We start from the raw sequence: 14,534 nt of genomic DNA on the forward strand, positions 1-14,534 counted from the left end.
TCGAAAAATGGTTCATAATAATTAAATTTGACTATTATCATGAGCCATTTGCCTATTCTATTGGAGATGCTACTCTTGAACGCATCAAATGTTAATAGGTAGACTAAAAAGAATTTTGGGATCTAATCCCCACCAGGCTGTAAATTCTCAAGAAACTCCACTTGCTGGTTGATGATATTCATATAAGCGACAAGAAAAGAAGTTTGGAAAATTCAAAAGAGAGGCAGACGTCCTGGCTTTGGTTGAGAGGCGAATCACATCTTGTCGTAGCCCTAAAAAGGTATTCCCAACAACTTGCACGACCTCCCAACCCTCTCCGCCAGTTTATAAGAGGACCAAGCATGCCAATCTCTTCCCCATACCATCCCTTAACTGAGGAGCCCTTCACTTTGTCTCTTTAAGTTTCTTTCGCTTTCGTGGGTTCTTTTGTTTTAGCAGTACTATATATATACACTTCATCTACGTACGTTAATCCATCGAGCTCGATCCTCCGCCTGAGAGCATTAATGGCATCAAGCTTTTTCAGTTCTTCTCGCGGCTCCAACTCCTCTTGGACGTCAAAGCAAAATAAGCAGTTTGAGAAGGCTCTGGCTTTGTATGACAAGGACACTCCAGACCGGTGGCAAAATGTGGCCAAGGCCGTCGGTGGGAAATCTGCCGAGGAAGTAAGAAGGCACTACGAGGTCCTTGTGCAGGACCTCATTAATATAGAATCTGGCCAAGTCCCGCTGCCCAATTACAAGGCCACTGCGGGGAGCAACGGCAGAGGATTCGACGATTAGCAGAGGTACGTATTTATGCACTGATCATTATATCTTTTTACCCATTACTACCACAATGCCATCTACCATGACATATATATACCTATGTTCACTGAATCTGAATTTTGATGGATTTATTGGACATTTTCTGGGGAACTTTTATTCCACCCACCATGTACGTTAACACATTTTCATGTCTCAGAAAAACATCCAAAAGAGTAACAAGGATGATATCCCTTCATGCGTCAATCAAGCACGAACTAATTAAACCTCAGCCTTTAACACCTTCTATAATATGACCAGAAAAAAGTATCTACTATGTCATTCTACCTACATGGATTATCACTGCATTACCACCCCACCAATGTCTGCATCAGCAATGATATTCCTGCACATCTCATTTTTAAAAATACTGTTGGATTTATAGCAGATTGATATTGCAAATAACCTGACAATTCTTCATTTTCATCCACAACCCTTTCCTTTTCAGGTACAGTTAACACTTGGGATGACTAAACACCGACCCTTTGCATGCCCCCAAGAAATATCTTAATAGTTTTTAGTTTTTGCTAATTTCGATTGCAATTTTCTATTATGATCTGTATCCATACATATTCTTATTGAACTTGGTAAGAGAAGACCCACATGAAATCTAATCCTACCTGTTTTAGGCCACAACCACATGCACATGGTCCTCTATTTTCGAGCTCAGCCCAAACCGACATAAATATTATTTAAAACTAGCCGTTTTTTATGTATGAGGATCATTCTATGACGCAAACAGTGATCCTTGGATCTAGCTCAAACTTTTGGCAGCCTTAATAGTATCTCAACCCAAAAATAAAAAATTATAATTGTCTTCTACTGTTAGGAAACGGCCGCCGTACTTTCTTTTTTTTTTAAGAAAATAAAATACTTAGTAGATTTTTAAATTTTATTTGGTATAAAATCTGTACCTACAAGTTTTATAAGCTTACACATGCCTCATGTGCCCGTAGAGGAGTTGCCTCCGTACTCCACGCGCCTTACATGCTGCCTACCACACGCTCTCTCACGCGCCACCTGAATTTTCGGTTGTCCATCCCATGGGCTAATACATGCCAAAGCCTACTTCCTTTTGCCTGCTATCCCAACCCTGTTCGGCCCAATTAGGAGCCCATGACCGAGCCCATGACCAATCTAGTCAGGAGCCCTTATTGACCAACTTCAGTGGCCTCTTTGGTGCCGTATCAACAACCGTCGACCCAATTATTTGGCCACTGCATCAATGCCGACAACTATGTTGATGTTAGGCCAACTATGTTGATGTTAGGCCAGCCCATCACAAACCATTGTCCAAGTCTGGCCCACCAACGGCTACCATCTTACCCCTATCCAACTGTCAGCCATCTTATGGCCCTAGCCCACCGCCTGGCCCCGTCATCTACCATCCGACCCAATCCATTGTTGGCCACTATTCGGCTCAAAGCAGAATTCCTAAAATCAAATTGTAACTCAATAATCTTAATTTTACTTAAATATTCAACGTATTGGGCCTCAGTTGCTAAAAGAGTTTGAGTCAACACATTATAGAAGTATTAAAGTATTAATTATGTAATTAAATTCATCAATTTTTTATCTGTTTAAGCTTTTAAAATGAGTGATATTTAATCCAACGATCATTTTCATTAACTTTTTTTTTTTTTTTTTTTGAAATCATTACCTTCCTCTTATTTTTGTCCTTTTTGTAATTAACAAGAATATACGGAGGAAAAGATCCCCTTTGTCTGTCCTCCCCTTGTATTCCATAATTTCTTGGGAAAGAAAAAAAGGAAAGAAAATACCAACTTGGTATTTACAATTATATTTTCGATACTTTTTTCTATGAATTAACTAATGCTGATTTTTCTTTTTTATATTGTTTAATTTTCCCTCAGCAGGCTGATGAAGAATCTAAGGCTCTAATGAAGCCAAAGCATAACTCATGTGGATGTGGTCGATCATAAGATCTGTAAAAAGTACGTGGATGTGCCATTAGCAGTAGATGCCTAAAAAAAAAATGTATTTACGTCCTGATCATCAATAAACTTGCACCTATGGTAAGGGATTGTCTAATTTGAAGAAATATTGTGATTGTCTCTAAATGCTTCCTCTACATCGAATGTTCAAGCAATAAAGCAACTAAATAATCAGATCACATGGAAATCTATGGGAATAAAGACAATCAATATATTGAATAATAATCAAATTAGAAGAATACAAGTGCAACCAAATGCACAAATATATCATAATTCAACTGAAAATTTGGCATCGTGACTTTATATCGTTCGTTCACTGACCTTTCAAAGTGTTAGAAAAAGTAAACAAAAGCAAAAAAATGAAATGCTCATAAGGCGCGTTACAACGTCACTTTCCTTAAAAAATTATTTGATCCCACCATAAAAGTATGCCAATGTTGAATACGACTCGTGAACTTGATTATAACTCGATAAAAAAAAGTTAGTACGTTTGGTTTGAGTTTAATGCTTGTGTGTAGGTTAAGTTCGAGTTGAATCAGTTGATGTACCCAACTCAAAATTGACCTATAAATATAATTACATGCTTGTGTTGATAGAGTAATTAATTGTAAATGAACAAGTTTGTTCGATAACTTGTTCGTATAAACTCAACTCGAATTCCCGACACAATACTAAGTTAGGACTTGCATTTGTTTATGAGCAATAAAAACCCATACAAATCCTGCATCTGCCACCAATTGAACCGTGTGTTCCAAGCCCAATGACACCTATATATATACACGTACATGACCATATATAATTGATGAACCATTCGCAACATTCGACACGACACGAGCCATGTACTGCTGCCTCAAATTTTTCCCCGCGATTGAAGCCATTCGCAGTGAATTCCCTGCCTTGTTCTTTCGTATTCCTCGGCTCCTAACTATAACCACTAAAGACCCGACCAGAAAAAATAAAATAAAATAAAATCTGACCACTAAAAGCCCAGCGGTTTGCCACATTAATAGCTCAGCCTAGCACTATATAAACAAGCACAATTTCAATCAGAATACAAGCGTTAATCAGTTACAGTCGTCTTCCACTTTCTCATAACAAGTTCAGATTTTGGTTCATTGGTTTGAAGGAAAAGAAGAGATGGCAAACAGAGTGGAACTCGTTTTGGTAATCTCTTTGGTGCTTGTTTTATCGATCAGCTCGGCATTGGGGGCAGAAAGCCCAGCGCCAAGTGCAATGCAGCAAGCAGGCAATGCTGCCTCAGGCGCGGTAGAGAAGGGCAAGGAGAATGTTAAGAACGCCGGCGAATCATGGGGTCAATGGTTAACAGATAAATGGGAGTGAGTTTCTGCTTTTTTTAATTATTCAGTTTTTCCCTATTCATTTTCATAGGCAATTATTACGCGCTGCTGAGTTGCTTTGATTCTCTTTTTGTTTCCAGGAACCTTGGCTCTAACCATGGAGATTCATATTCACCTCAATACGCACCAGCAGGGGCACCCATGGCGGCTTAGAATTTGGAGAGTTACAGCACTACTCCAGTTAGTTAATAATACTTTTAACAATATTTTTTATTCCAAGTAAAGCTCCTCTCTTCTAGAGGTGCTTTTTCGGAGAGGAAGTTGTATGATTGAGAGAGAAACTTGCTTAGCTACAGGCTAACTCTGTATGCAATGTTGTAATGGCCGGTTGATAATAAATTCCATCAAATAAATGTTATTCATTCCACAAACATCGTTAATCATGGGGTACAAGGAAAGTCTGCTGCATTGTGAGCAAGCCCGAATAAAACTGTTCATACTAAATTTTATTTTATATCATTTAATGATGTATATGGTGTTATTTCATTTAAAATTTTTAAATAGGCCTATATATATATATTTTGTATGCATCATAACATGGTTCTCGAGGATCCTATTCCATAAAAGTAAATCCATGGGGTAATATTCCAAATTTCTTGGAATTAGGATCCCTACCTGAAAGTTGCTGAATTGCAGTTCTACTCACAAATACAAGGTTGCAAAGCCTACCTACTCCAAACAGCCTGAAGTGTAAAATCCACTTGTCCCATACTCCACAGCTTCTCGATCTCTTTGAACTAGGGGTTGAAAATTCATTTCCTTTTTAATATATATATATATATATATATATATATATATATATATATATATATATATTAGGACCTTTAAGTTTTGTTTAGGTTTTTCTCACCATCATCTCAAAGGTACACCTCATTTACTTCATTTTTTCTTTTTCTTTTGATAATCTAAATCTCGATTATTTTATGAGATAATGATCATCTATGACAGATAATTGTGAATTGTGTAACAAGGGTGAAAATGTAGGCAAATAATAACCGCCTACATTCGCTATCCACTCTCTGCATATGCAGATACGGTTTTAGGGTATGCAAATTCGGTTAATAACCACATCTACATTTTCTTTATATATATGATTAAATTTACTAAAACGATGTCGTTTTGGATTTAAAAAGTTTTTTATTTTTATGTTATGTTAGGTTTTTTTCACTATCCTCTTAAAGTCATACATCATTACATTTACTTTTTTTCTTTTCTTTGAGTAATCCAAATCTCGATTACTTCTCTATAAAACAATGACCCTTTATGGCTAATAATCATGAATTTTGTAACAAGTAAAATCTTAATTTATTTAAGTTTGCATACAATAATAACCGCATTATTTAAGTTTGAATATAGATTTTGATAGTAATCTGAAATGGTCAGTACTGTATATGTGGATAATGGATAATAATTGCATTAACTATGTAAATGCGAATACCTAAAAGTAATAGCCGCATTATACAGATGCAGATATTACTAATAACCGCATCCACATCCCCATTTTCACCCCTAGTAACAAGTGAAATATTAATTTATTTAAACTTACATATAGTAATAACCACATTATTTAATATTGCATATAAATTTAGATAGTAATTCAAAATACTTATTACCTCACATGCGGATAGCGGATAATAAATGCATTTAATAACCGCGATAACAAGGCAAATGTGGATAGTAAGACAATGGTACGGATACGGATGCCTAAATGTAATAACCGCATCATGAGAATGCGGATACTATTAATAACCGCATCCGCATTTTCACCCCTTAAATATGAATTGCAGATATTCAAATTATAGAAAATCTCAATCTATGATATATTGATTTTGTTTTTTCATCTTCCACGTAATTGTTACGTTTGTTTCGACGTAAAATGCTTTTCATCGTAAAATATTTTTCATGAAATTATTATTCGGAAAAAATAATTTTCCTTAAAATATTTTTTAATGTTTGGCTCGTACGAAAAAATCACTAACAGAATAAAACGGAATCCTGCAACCGTCGCCAAATTACCGCAATGTTCAGCCACCGTCGCCAGATTCCGGCCAATTTCGCCCAAATCTAGCCTAGTTTGGCCTGAATCTGGTCCACCGAATTCTGGCCAATACGGCCAGAATTAGGCTGTACTAGCCGAATTCCAACCGTTCTAGTTAGATTCCGACAATCGGGTACCAAAATTCGAAGATCTTTTGCAATAGAGTCGAACTACCAACAAACTCTATTGTTCGGCGATAGCGAATTCCCATAAATGTGCTTGCAAGAATGAAGAAAAAAATAAAATTACTTTCATTTGGATATAAAAATCAGTCCAAAATCCATTACAATTCGTTTCTGCCAACCAAGTTATAACCAGCTTTATACTCCGTTTGTTTCGACATAAAATGTTTTCTATCATAAAATGTTTTAAACGAAATCATTTTTCAGAAAAATAATTTACCTGAAAATATTTTCTTCTAGCATTTAGCTTGTACGAAAAAATCACCAACGGCGTAAAACGAAATCCGGCAAATAGATTTCAGCCAAACTGGCCGGAATCTAATGAGTACGGCCGAAATCCGGCCAATTTCACCTGAATTTGGCTTAGTTTGGCTGGAATCAAGCAAAAATTTTCAGATTCCGCCCAGTACGGCCGGAATTTGGTTCACCAGAATTTCGTTGTACTAGCCGAATTCTGACCGACGGCCATACTGGTCAAATTCCAGTACTGGTAGGATTCTGGAGGTAGAGTTGTGTTACCAACAAACTTCAATGCCCGGCGGTAGTAGATTCCTACAAACATAAGTACAAGAATGAAAAGTTTAAATCTAGAAAACGATTCGTTTTTCAAAAATTAAAATGATTTTTAGGGTTAAATTAAAAATAATTTTCGTTGACCATTATTTTTTTTCCTTCACCAAACACCGAAAAATATTAAAATTATTTTTCAAAAAATATTTTATGCCGATACAAACAAAGCATTAATAATTTAAAAACTCATTCCAAATCAAAACATCATCAAGTTTTACATTATAAAAAGAAAAGATATATATTTCTTAAATTTTAAAGTACGTAATTATTACAGTCATTTTTAAAAGAATTTGGCTTATTTGCATTTTATCGGTTCAGATTTAAGATTATTCACTTTTTTTTATTATTAAAAAAAAAAACCAAAATTTAAATTTAAACCGTCAAAAAAACAATTACATACTTTTTAAAATATAGATAAAAATTAGAAGAAAAAAAAGTACACATAATCCCATCAAATTAATACCACATTGTCAATGCCCCCGAACTATCAATTGTGTTAATATTCCCCCACTAAACTATAAAAAAATTGGGAATGTCTCTTTAATAACAAAAAGGATGTGTTATTCCTACATCACATTGCCCTACATCAATCTTACACCAAAACATATTAGGTGTAGGACCCATATATATAGGACCCAAATATATGAGATCCATATACATGGATCTCACACCCTATATGTCTTGGTGTAAGATTGATGTAAGATAATATAATGAAAAAAAACTCATTTCCCATGACAAAAATACATTTCATAAAATTATTAAAATAAAATAAAAACTGAAAAAGTTATTAAAAATATATAAAATAACAAAAATAATAATAAAATTAAAAACTGGTTTTTTTTTTCTTTTATATAATTTTCAGTTTTTTTTTCGTTTTTTTTTTAAAAAAAAATAAATTTCTTTTTTGTTTTTTTTAATTTAATTAAAAAACTGGTTTTTTTTTTCTTTTCCAGTTCTTTTTGTTTTTTTTTTAAATCGTTTTTTTTTTAATTCATTTTTTTATTTGTTTTTTTAAAAATAATTTTTTTAATTTTTTAATTATTATTTGTTTTTAATTTTAGTTTTTTTTTTCAAATTTATAAAAATATTTTTGTCTTATTAAAAAAAATTAGGATCATTTCTATTTTTCTGTTAGTCTTAAGAATGACATTAATAATTTTTTTATAATTTAAAAAAAATATTAATACAATTAATAGTTTGAAAAGTACAATAACAATTAAGTAATAGTTTAAAAAAAATATGTTTTTACTTTTCTCTAAAAATTACATTCTTTAAAAATAAATATCACCTGCTCTAGTCCAGAGAAAAACTTGATTTTCTTTTTTTTTTTTAATAAAACGCTAGTTAGTAAATAGCACCGAACATGCCATATAACTTGATGTTAGCGTTTAAATTTGCACTTTAAAAAAAAAAAACAAATACTAATTTTCGCGTTAATTATATATCGGTGTATATCAATCTCTTAAAAAAGACTAATTCTTATAAAAATTATTAATTCAAACTTTAAATAACCGGTTAAAGAGAAAAAAAAAAAAAAAAAAAAAAAACAAAACAAAACAAAAAATAACGCAATACAAATTCCAAAGATCATTGCCAAAAAAAGAAGAAGATTCAAGTCTTAGATGTGTGTAACACTACGTACGAATGTCACAGCAATCAGAAGTTGGAATTTGGAACGACTTTTCATTTGGTTTTGGGAGAGACGAAGAAATCTTCTTCTTCTTCTTCGTCAAAGTTCACGCTCGTAATCACGCCGTTGAAAGAAGACAAGCAAAACTTCCTGGACCGTACACCAAACCCCAAACAAGCCCTGCCACTCATATCCAGAGACACACCTAGCGCCGCGGACAACTGACCACAGCCGTCAGATAACATCATGACCTTCTCACCAACGGCCAGATTCTCCCCCCACGCCTTCATCACCAACACGTCGTTGACGGCCACGCACGCTATCAAATCCGAACCCACCGATTTCGCCGATTCCACCCGTTTGACGAATTGAGCGCAAGTCGGAGAAAACGCGGCCGGAACGCCAACCAACACCACTCTTTTTCCCTTGCATAGGCTTGAGAGAGCGACGGTCTGGACGGCACCGTTTCGGTTGAGATAAGAAAGGGTTACGTTCGGCAATTTCTCGCCCACGGGGATCGAGATCGGCTTGTGCTGTTTCGTAATGTGATGGCGGGGATGCACGGTGGAGACTGATCGGAGCGGAGGCGGGCCTGGCTGCCCGTAGAGGTTGAGGAGGGAGGACCTTCGGGACTTGGGGAGGGTGGTGTGGGGGTTCCATTCTGTAAAGATGGATTTATGTGAGACTGTTAAAGGAAAACTTGTTTGGCTCAACGACGGCGGCAACGATGATGATGAAGAGGATGATGTGATTTGGGCGGTGGCAAATGTAGCTGCAATATTATTAACAGAGGCAGCCATAATTAACGTGTGAAGCGGTGGGGGTAGTGAAGAAGAAGGAGGGTTTTATGAGCGTTGGTAAAACGCGGTTCGGTTGTCCAGAAACATCCATGGGAAGTCAAAAAGTTGTCTCCTCGTAATTCACGTACCAGTTTGAGTACGTGAGAGGGACAATGGTTGGCACGCATTTAAGAGGTGCCAAATGGCGCATTCCCAAATAGTCATCCAATAAGCTCTTTGGTCGTTTGAGCTGGATGTTGTCGCGGCGAGTTTCTATTGGTTCTAATTTCAAGAGCCTTTCTGACCGTAAAGAAAAATAGTAATAATGTTAATATTTACAACTACTTATCATAATTATTTCACATCGTGATTTAAGTGTCACACACCCCTACATTTTTTAACATATTTTATATTTAGTATTTTAATTTTTTTTTTTATTGTAAATAAGATGTGTCTCACTATAATTTTGGTGTTGATTTGATATATTAAGTTATTTACGGATTTTTGTTCACTTTTTTAAATGGTAAAGACTTTTTTTATTGTTTTAATGTATTATTATTATTATTCCTGTTGATGCATTTTTCAGCCTGTAAATGTGGCAACATCGGAGTCGTCCATTTGCCTGTGACTTGCAAGACAACAAAAGTCCGTCGAGGGTTGGCTAATAGAGCCTCCTTCGACGATCAAACTAATAAAGAGTCATGAGAATGAAAAGATGAAAAGACCGAGTGATCTAAGATAAGATAGCCCCTTTGTTCATAATACATATATATATTATAAGCCCATTTTTCTCTGCTGACGTATGGAAAAAGCCTTGTGTTAATAATGACTTGTCATGGTCTTCTGAAGCCCTATGAGGCACAGGGTTCCATGTTGACATCTGATATAATTTCTGACTTAATCTGACTAGGCTGATAAATACTGAGGATACCCTATACTTTAAGCAATTTTAACTTTAAGATTTTCATTTTTAATTCTATAAATTAAAAACTTGAGTTTATGAAATTTTTAAATCTAAAACTATCGTCTATTTTTCTCTTAAATAATAACAAAAATAATATAAACATAAAATTAAGTCATTTCTATTAATTTTTTTTAAAAAAAAATAAAAAATAAAAACCCAAAAAACTTGCTCATGCACCTAAGGCTATATTCGAGTCGAGTATTGAATGTTTAAGTTTAACTCATTTTATTTTATTTCGAACATAAATGAAGCTCAATCTTATCACCACGAGCTGCTCAATTAACTTATTCATTTCTTATATAAAAGTAAATATCATGATTGTTTACCTTTTTGTAAATCTATACTAATCATTAATTAATTAAATATTATTAAAATTTTATCATTTGAGTTTATGAAATTTTTAAATCTAAAACTATTGTCTATTTTCCTCTTAAATAATAACAAAAATAATATAAACATATAATTAAGTCATTTCTATTAATTTTTTTTTAAAAAAAAATAAAAAATAAAAACCCAAAAAACTTGCCCATGCACCTAGGGCTATATTCGAGCTGAGTTGAGTCGAGTATTGAATGTTCAAGTTTAACTCATTTTATTTTATTTCGAACACAAATGAAGCTCAATCTTATCACCACGAGCTGCTCAATTAACTTATTCATTTCTTATATAAAAGTAAATATAATGATTGTTTACCTTTTTGTAAATCTATACTAATCATTAATTAATTAAGTATTATTAAAATTTTATTATTTGAGTTAATTAAATAAATTAACTTGAATCTTAAATAATATAATCTCGAGTTTATATGCACGTATATAAATTCATTATGCACATACACAAGTTACACGCTTGCATACACACACATATAACCACACATACTCACAAACACACTCATGTACACACAAATCTATAAAACTAAACTCACAACAATAATTTAATTAAGTTATATCTATCATATTAGGAAGGTAATTCATTTTTACTTAAGATGTTCTTATTACAAAAATTAAAATAATACGAAAAAAAAAATTGTAAAAATGAAGTTATATGAGTTTATACAAGCTTATTCGAGTCAAGCCGAGTTTAAACGAGTATGTATCGTTTAATATTTGAACCTATTATTGTGTTCACGAACAATTCATTTATTATTTGAACTAAGATCGAATCAAATTTAACTGAACCGAACCGAGACAAATTCACGAGCAACTGAGTTCGATCATCTTACACCCGTTTTGAGGGTGGCTGCAAATGAGGGGTGACTTCCAACTACCTCCATTGGAGGAGCCACCCCAATTTTGTTTCCTTTTCTTAATAAAAATGATATAATGCATTTGTCATATCGTTTTTATTATTTATTTAAAGAAAAAGAAGTTGCCTAAAGCACAAGATCCTAACATATTTGCCCTAATAATTAGTTATAGTAATAGTTTTTAGTAGGAGAATGGTGTAAAATTATTTAACTTTTCTTATTAAAAAAAGGCAAAAATGAGTGACCAACTGTGACTACTCTACTTAGATGTTATCATGGTAGCACCTACCCACTGAGAAGTGGTCAGAATGGGCCGAGACAGCCAAGAACTGCAGACGCTCTCTCAAGATTAATTGAGCCATAGTCTGACCCAACCCGACTAGACCATCAATAAAATCAAAGGTAACTAACACCAATAAGGAGCGAGTGATTCTCATTGCGGATTCGAGCTCTCTTCCTATTGCGTACCTAACCGCTGGGTATTGCTTTGAGACCACTGAAAAATCGACCATTAAAAAAAGGACTTGAAAAAGTTTTATGTATACCGATCCATCCCAAAAGCCACTTGGGTCGATTATTCTGGTTCAAACTAAGTTGTAATTACCTACTATATATATATATATATATGATTGAAAAAGAAAGACAACGTAGTACGTACTACCAAGTTAAGCAAAAAATTAGTTTACCAGTTAGTCTCATTCTGGAAAAAAGACAAGTAGTAGTTAATACCATACATGGATTATGGTTTTTCATTGTTAAATTCCACTTTAACTAATGTTTGGTTCCCGCTAGTATTATTATATTAATCCAACCCGTGGCTCAGTTTCAGTTTTCCTGCACATATCACTAATTTCATCGAGCATGTTAAGGCGTTAAGCAACCAAGTTATGATAAATGGATCGAGCTCATCAAATTAAGGTTGTAGCTAGCTAGGAAGAAGAAAGGAAATTAAGGGCTATCATTAATTAAAAACAATTCTGAAAGGTGACAACAGTTAGGGATCATCATCATCCCTCATCAAGGATCCTATAAATATCTGATCATCCTCCTTTTTTTCTCTACACCTCTGTCTCTATCCCCATCTCAAACGGCTGCGTTTGGGTCTCATTCTGCTTCTTCATTGTATTCTTGTTATTGTGCATCCAGACCTTGAGAACTTGTCTCTTCACCCCAACCTCAGCGCAGAACTTCTCCACTTCCTCTTCGTCCTGTTTCTGAACCCTCCATCCAACCTTCTCGGCAAACTCCACCATCTTGTCCTTCTGCTCCGGCGTGAACTTGGTTCTGAACCTCTTCTTCGACAAGGCAAACGGCGGTGTCGGGGCCGCCTCCGCGTTCGACTCGAAGATATTGAGATCCTCGCTCGAAGACTCGGTTCCTCCGCTGATCACACCGTAGGCCACGCTCATTGGCTGAACAATTGGAGCGGCAGTAGGGCCCATGGAGAATCTTTGATGGTGTAGCAGCGGCGGAGGGAGTTGAAGAGGTCTAAGCATCATACTTCTTCTCGAACCGGGACTGATCAACTGAGCCTCCCCGTGGACCTCTCTTCTGTGAAAGTTCCGGTGACACTCGCAAGCCGCGCACTTGAGAGCTTCTAAAGTCCCTTCCTCGCCGCTCGGCATGAACTCGCCGCACCCATCAAACACACTTCCTCCCACGCTCGCGGCGTGATTCCTCAGGCACTCTCGATATCTAACAGCGCCTGCTGCCGACGATAATTGTGCCTTCAAGTTGGATCTACCCGACCCGGCCGGTGCAATTGTTGTTGCACCGGTAACCGGATCTGACCCTTGCTCAAGTACTGCTTGTTGCTGACTACGGCTTGTAGTTGCGTCTCTTCTTTCAACTCCCGGTGGTTCTCCGATAAGATGGCCATAGCTCAGAGATCCTGGCGCTCTTATTTCCTTTTCCATTATTTATGCACTAAGCCTCCACGTTGGTAACTTGGGCAATCTTTTTATTGTACATCAGATCTGATAAACTTCTCTTCTAATCAAAGGGTGACAGATTTTCAAACAGACGATTAGAAGTCGCTTAACTAATTTACCTTCTTGTCAGTGTTGTGTTGTGTTGTGTTGTGCTGTGTTCCTCCCACTTCTTCCACATATTTTAGGATTAGGGTGCTAAACCCACCTACCTAGGCTGCTAATTTCAACAGTTCTCACTCTTACAAGACGTGTGCTTGAAGAGAGAGATAGAGAGACGAAAAAAAAATAGTCAAACTTGAAAAAAAACTAAAAAAAAAAAAAAACACACAAGAATAATCAAAACTTAATATGGCACCTAAACTCACAGCAATATATGAAACAGAGATAAGCAGCAACAGCAGCAACAAGCTAGAGGTCTTCTTCCTCTGAGAGAGAGAGAGAGAGAGAGATGGCGGGGGTGGTGTTTCAGTCCTCCCAGCAAGGTAACTGCATATATATCCAACAAGAGACAGGTTGGTTGCTTGCGGTGAAGGCAGGGGAAAGATAGGGAGAGTAAAAAGTGTGGGGGAGAGAGAGAGATATGATATATTGTGATGAGATCAAGAAGGTGTTCTTCTGTACAAAAACAACCGACAACGTCATGTTCTTCCCCTCTCCCACGCCCTGCCAAGTGGGTCCCCCACCCCCACCTTCATTATTGCCCCTTTCCATTTCTTATCTCAACACACCCTCCAAATGACACAAAAGATGCGTATGCATAATGCAGCAGTAGTAGTACTACACCAATACCTATGAATATGATGCGACGTAGCTTTGCTTCCCTGTTAATCTCCAAACAAATCCCTACTTACCTTCGTTAAACAAACCCTAACCAAATATCGTCTGTTACTTAATTATATATTTATATACTTGGGGAAAATTACATTTACCCATTCAAACTATGATATAATTTATAATCTTTCTCTTCAAACTTTCATTTGAAGTCGTGTTTAGACATGACATATAAACCCGACACAAAATTAGTAGTTTAAAGTTGAAGAATGTAACTCGTTTAATCAAAAGAATCGAATTAAAGTTG

At 35.5% G+C, this 14,534-nt stretch overlaps 3 protein-coding genes across 4 annotated transcripts; 1 reads left to right on the forward strand and 2 right to left on the reverse strand.

Annotated features, from left to right (window-relative positions):
- The first annotated feature begins 255 nt into the window (after positions 1-255).
- Positions 256-2,855, forward strand: LOC133866517 (protein RADIALIS-like 5). 2 transcript variants are annotated; one of them, XM_062303071.1, is made up of 2 exons: positions 256-787; positions 2,681-2,855. In XM_062303071.1, exon 1 carries the CDS (start codon positions 507-509, stop codon positions 780-782), a length of 276 nt encoding a protein of 91 aa, XP_062159055.1. In that variant the 5' UTR covers positions 256-506; the 3' UTR covers positions 783-787; positions 2,681-2,855. The 2 variants fall into 2 exon arrangements, with proteins under 2 accessions (XP_062159055.1, XP_062159054.1); XM_062303070.1 differs by having other exon boundaries at positions 308-787; positions 2,678-2,855.
- A 3,606-nt stretch (positions 2,856-6,461) lies between these two features.
- Positions 6,462-9,406, reverse strand: LOC133866516 (peroxiredoxin-2E-1, chloroplastic-like). The gene is made up of 2 exons (XM_062303069.1): positions 8,549-9,406; positions 6,462-6,888 (listed from the first exon to the last, which is right to left on the reverse strand). Exon 1 carries the CDS (start codon positions 9,334-9,336, stop codon positions 8,590-8,592), a length of 747 nt encoding a protein of 248 aa, XP_062159053.1. The 5' UTR covers positions 9,337-9,406; the 3' UTR covers positions 6,462-6,888; positions 8,549-8,589.
- Positions 9,407-12,465: 3,059 nt separating this feature from the next.
- Positions 12,466-14,044, reverse strand: LOC133866515 (zinc-finger homeodomain protein 5). The gene is made up of 2 exons (XM_062303067.1): positions 13,822-14,044; positions 12,466-13,517 (listed from the first exon to the last, which is right to left on the reverse strand). Exon 2 carries the CDS (start codon positions 13,439-13,441, stop codon positions 12,584-12,586), a length of 858 nt encoding a protein of 285 aa, XP_062159051.1. The 5' UTR covers positions 13,442-13,517; positions 13,822-14,044; the 3' UTR covers positions 12,466-12,583.
- Positions 14,045-14,534: the final 490 nt, after the last annotated feature.

This window comes from Alnus glutinosa, chromosome 4, assembly GCF_958979055.1.
Source record: "Alnus glutinosa chromosome 4, dhAlnGlut1.1, whole genome shotgun sequence".
NCBI classification, from domain to species: domain Eukaryota; kingdom Viridiplantae; phylum Streptophyta; class Magnoliopsida; order Fagales; family Betulaceae; genus Alnus; species Alnus glutinosa.

Bases quoted from the DNA above. Each gene is read 5' to 3' on its own strand.
- LOC133866517 (XM_062303071.1), top strand. From the start codon at position 507: ATGGCATCAAGCTTTTTCAGTTCTTCTCGCGGCTCCAACTCCTCTTGG.
- LOC133866516 (XM_062303069.1), bottom strand. From the start codon at position 9,336: ATGGCTGCCTCTGTTAATAATATTGCAGCTACATTTGCCACCGCCCAA.
- LOC133866515 (XM_062303067.1), bottom strand. From the start codon at position 13,441: ATGGAAAAGGAAATAAGAGCGCCAGGATCTCTGAGCTATGGCCATCTT.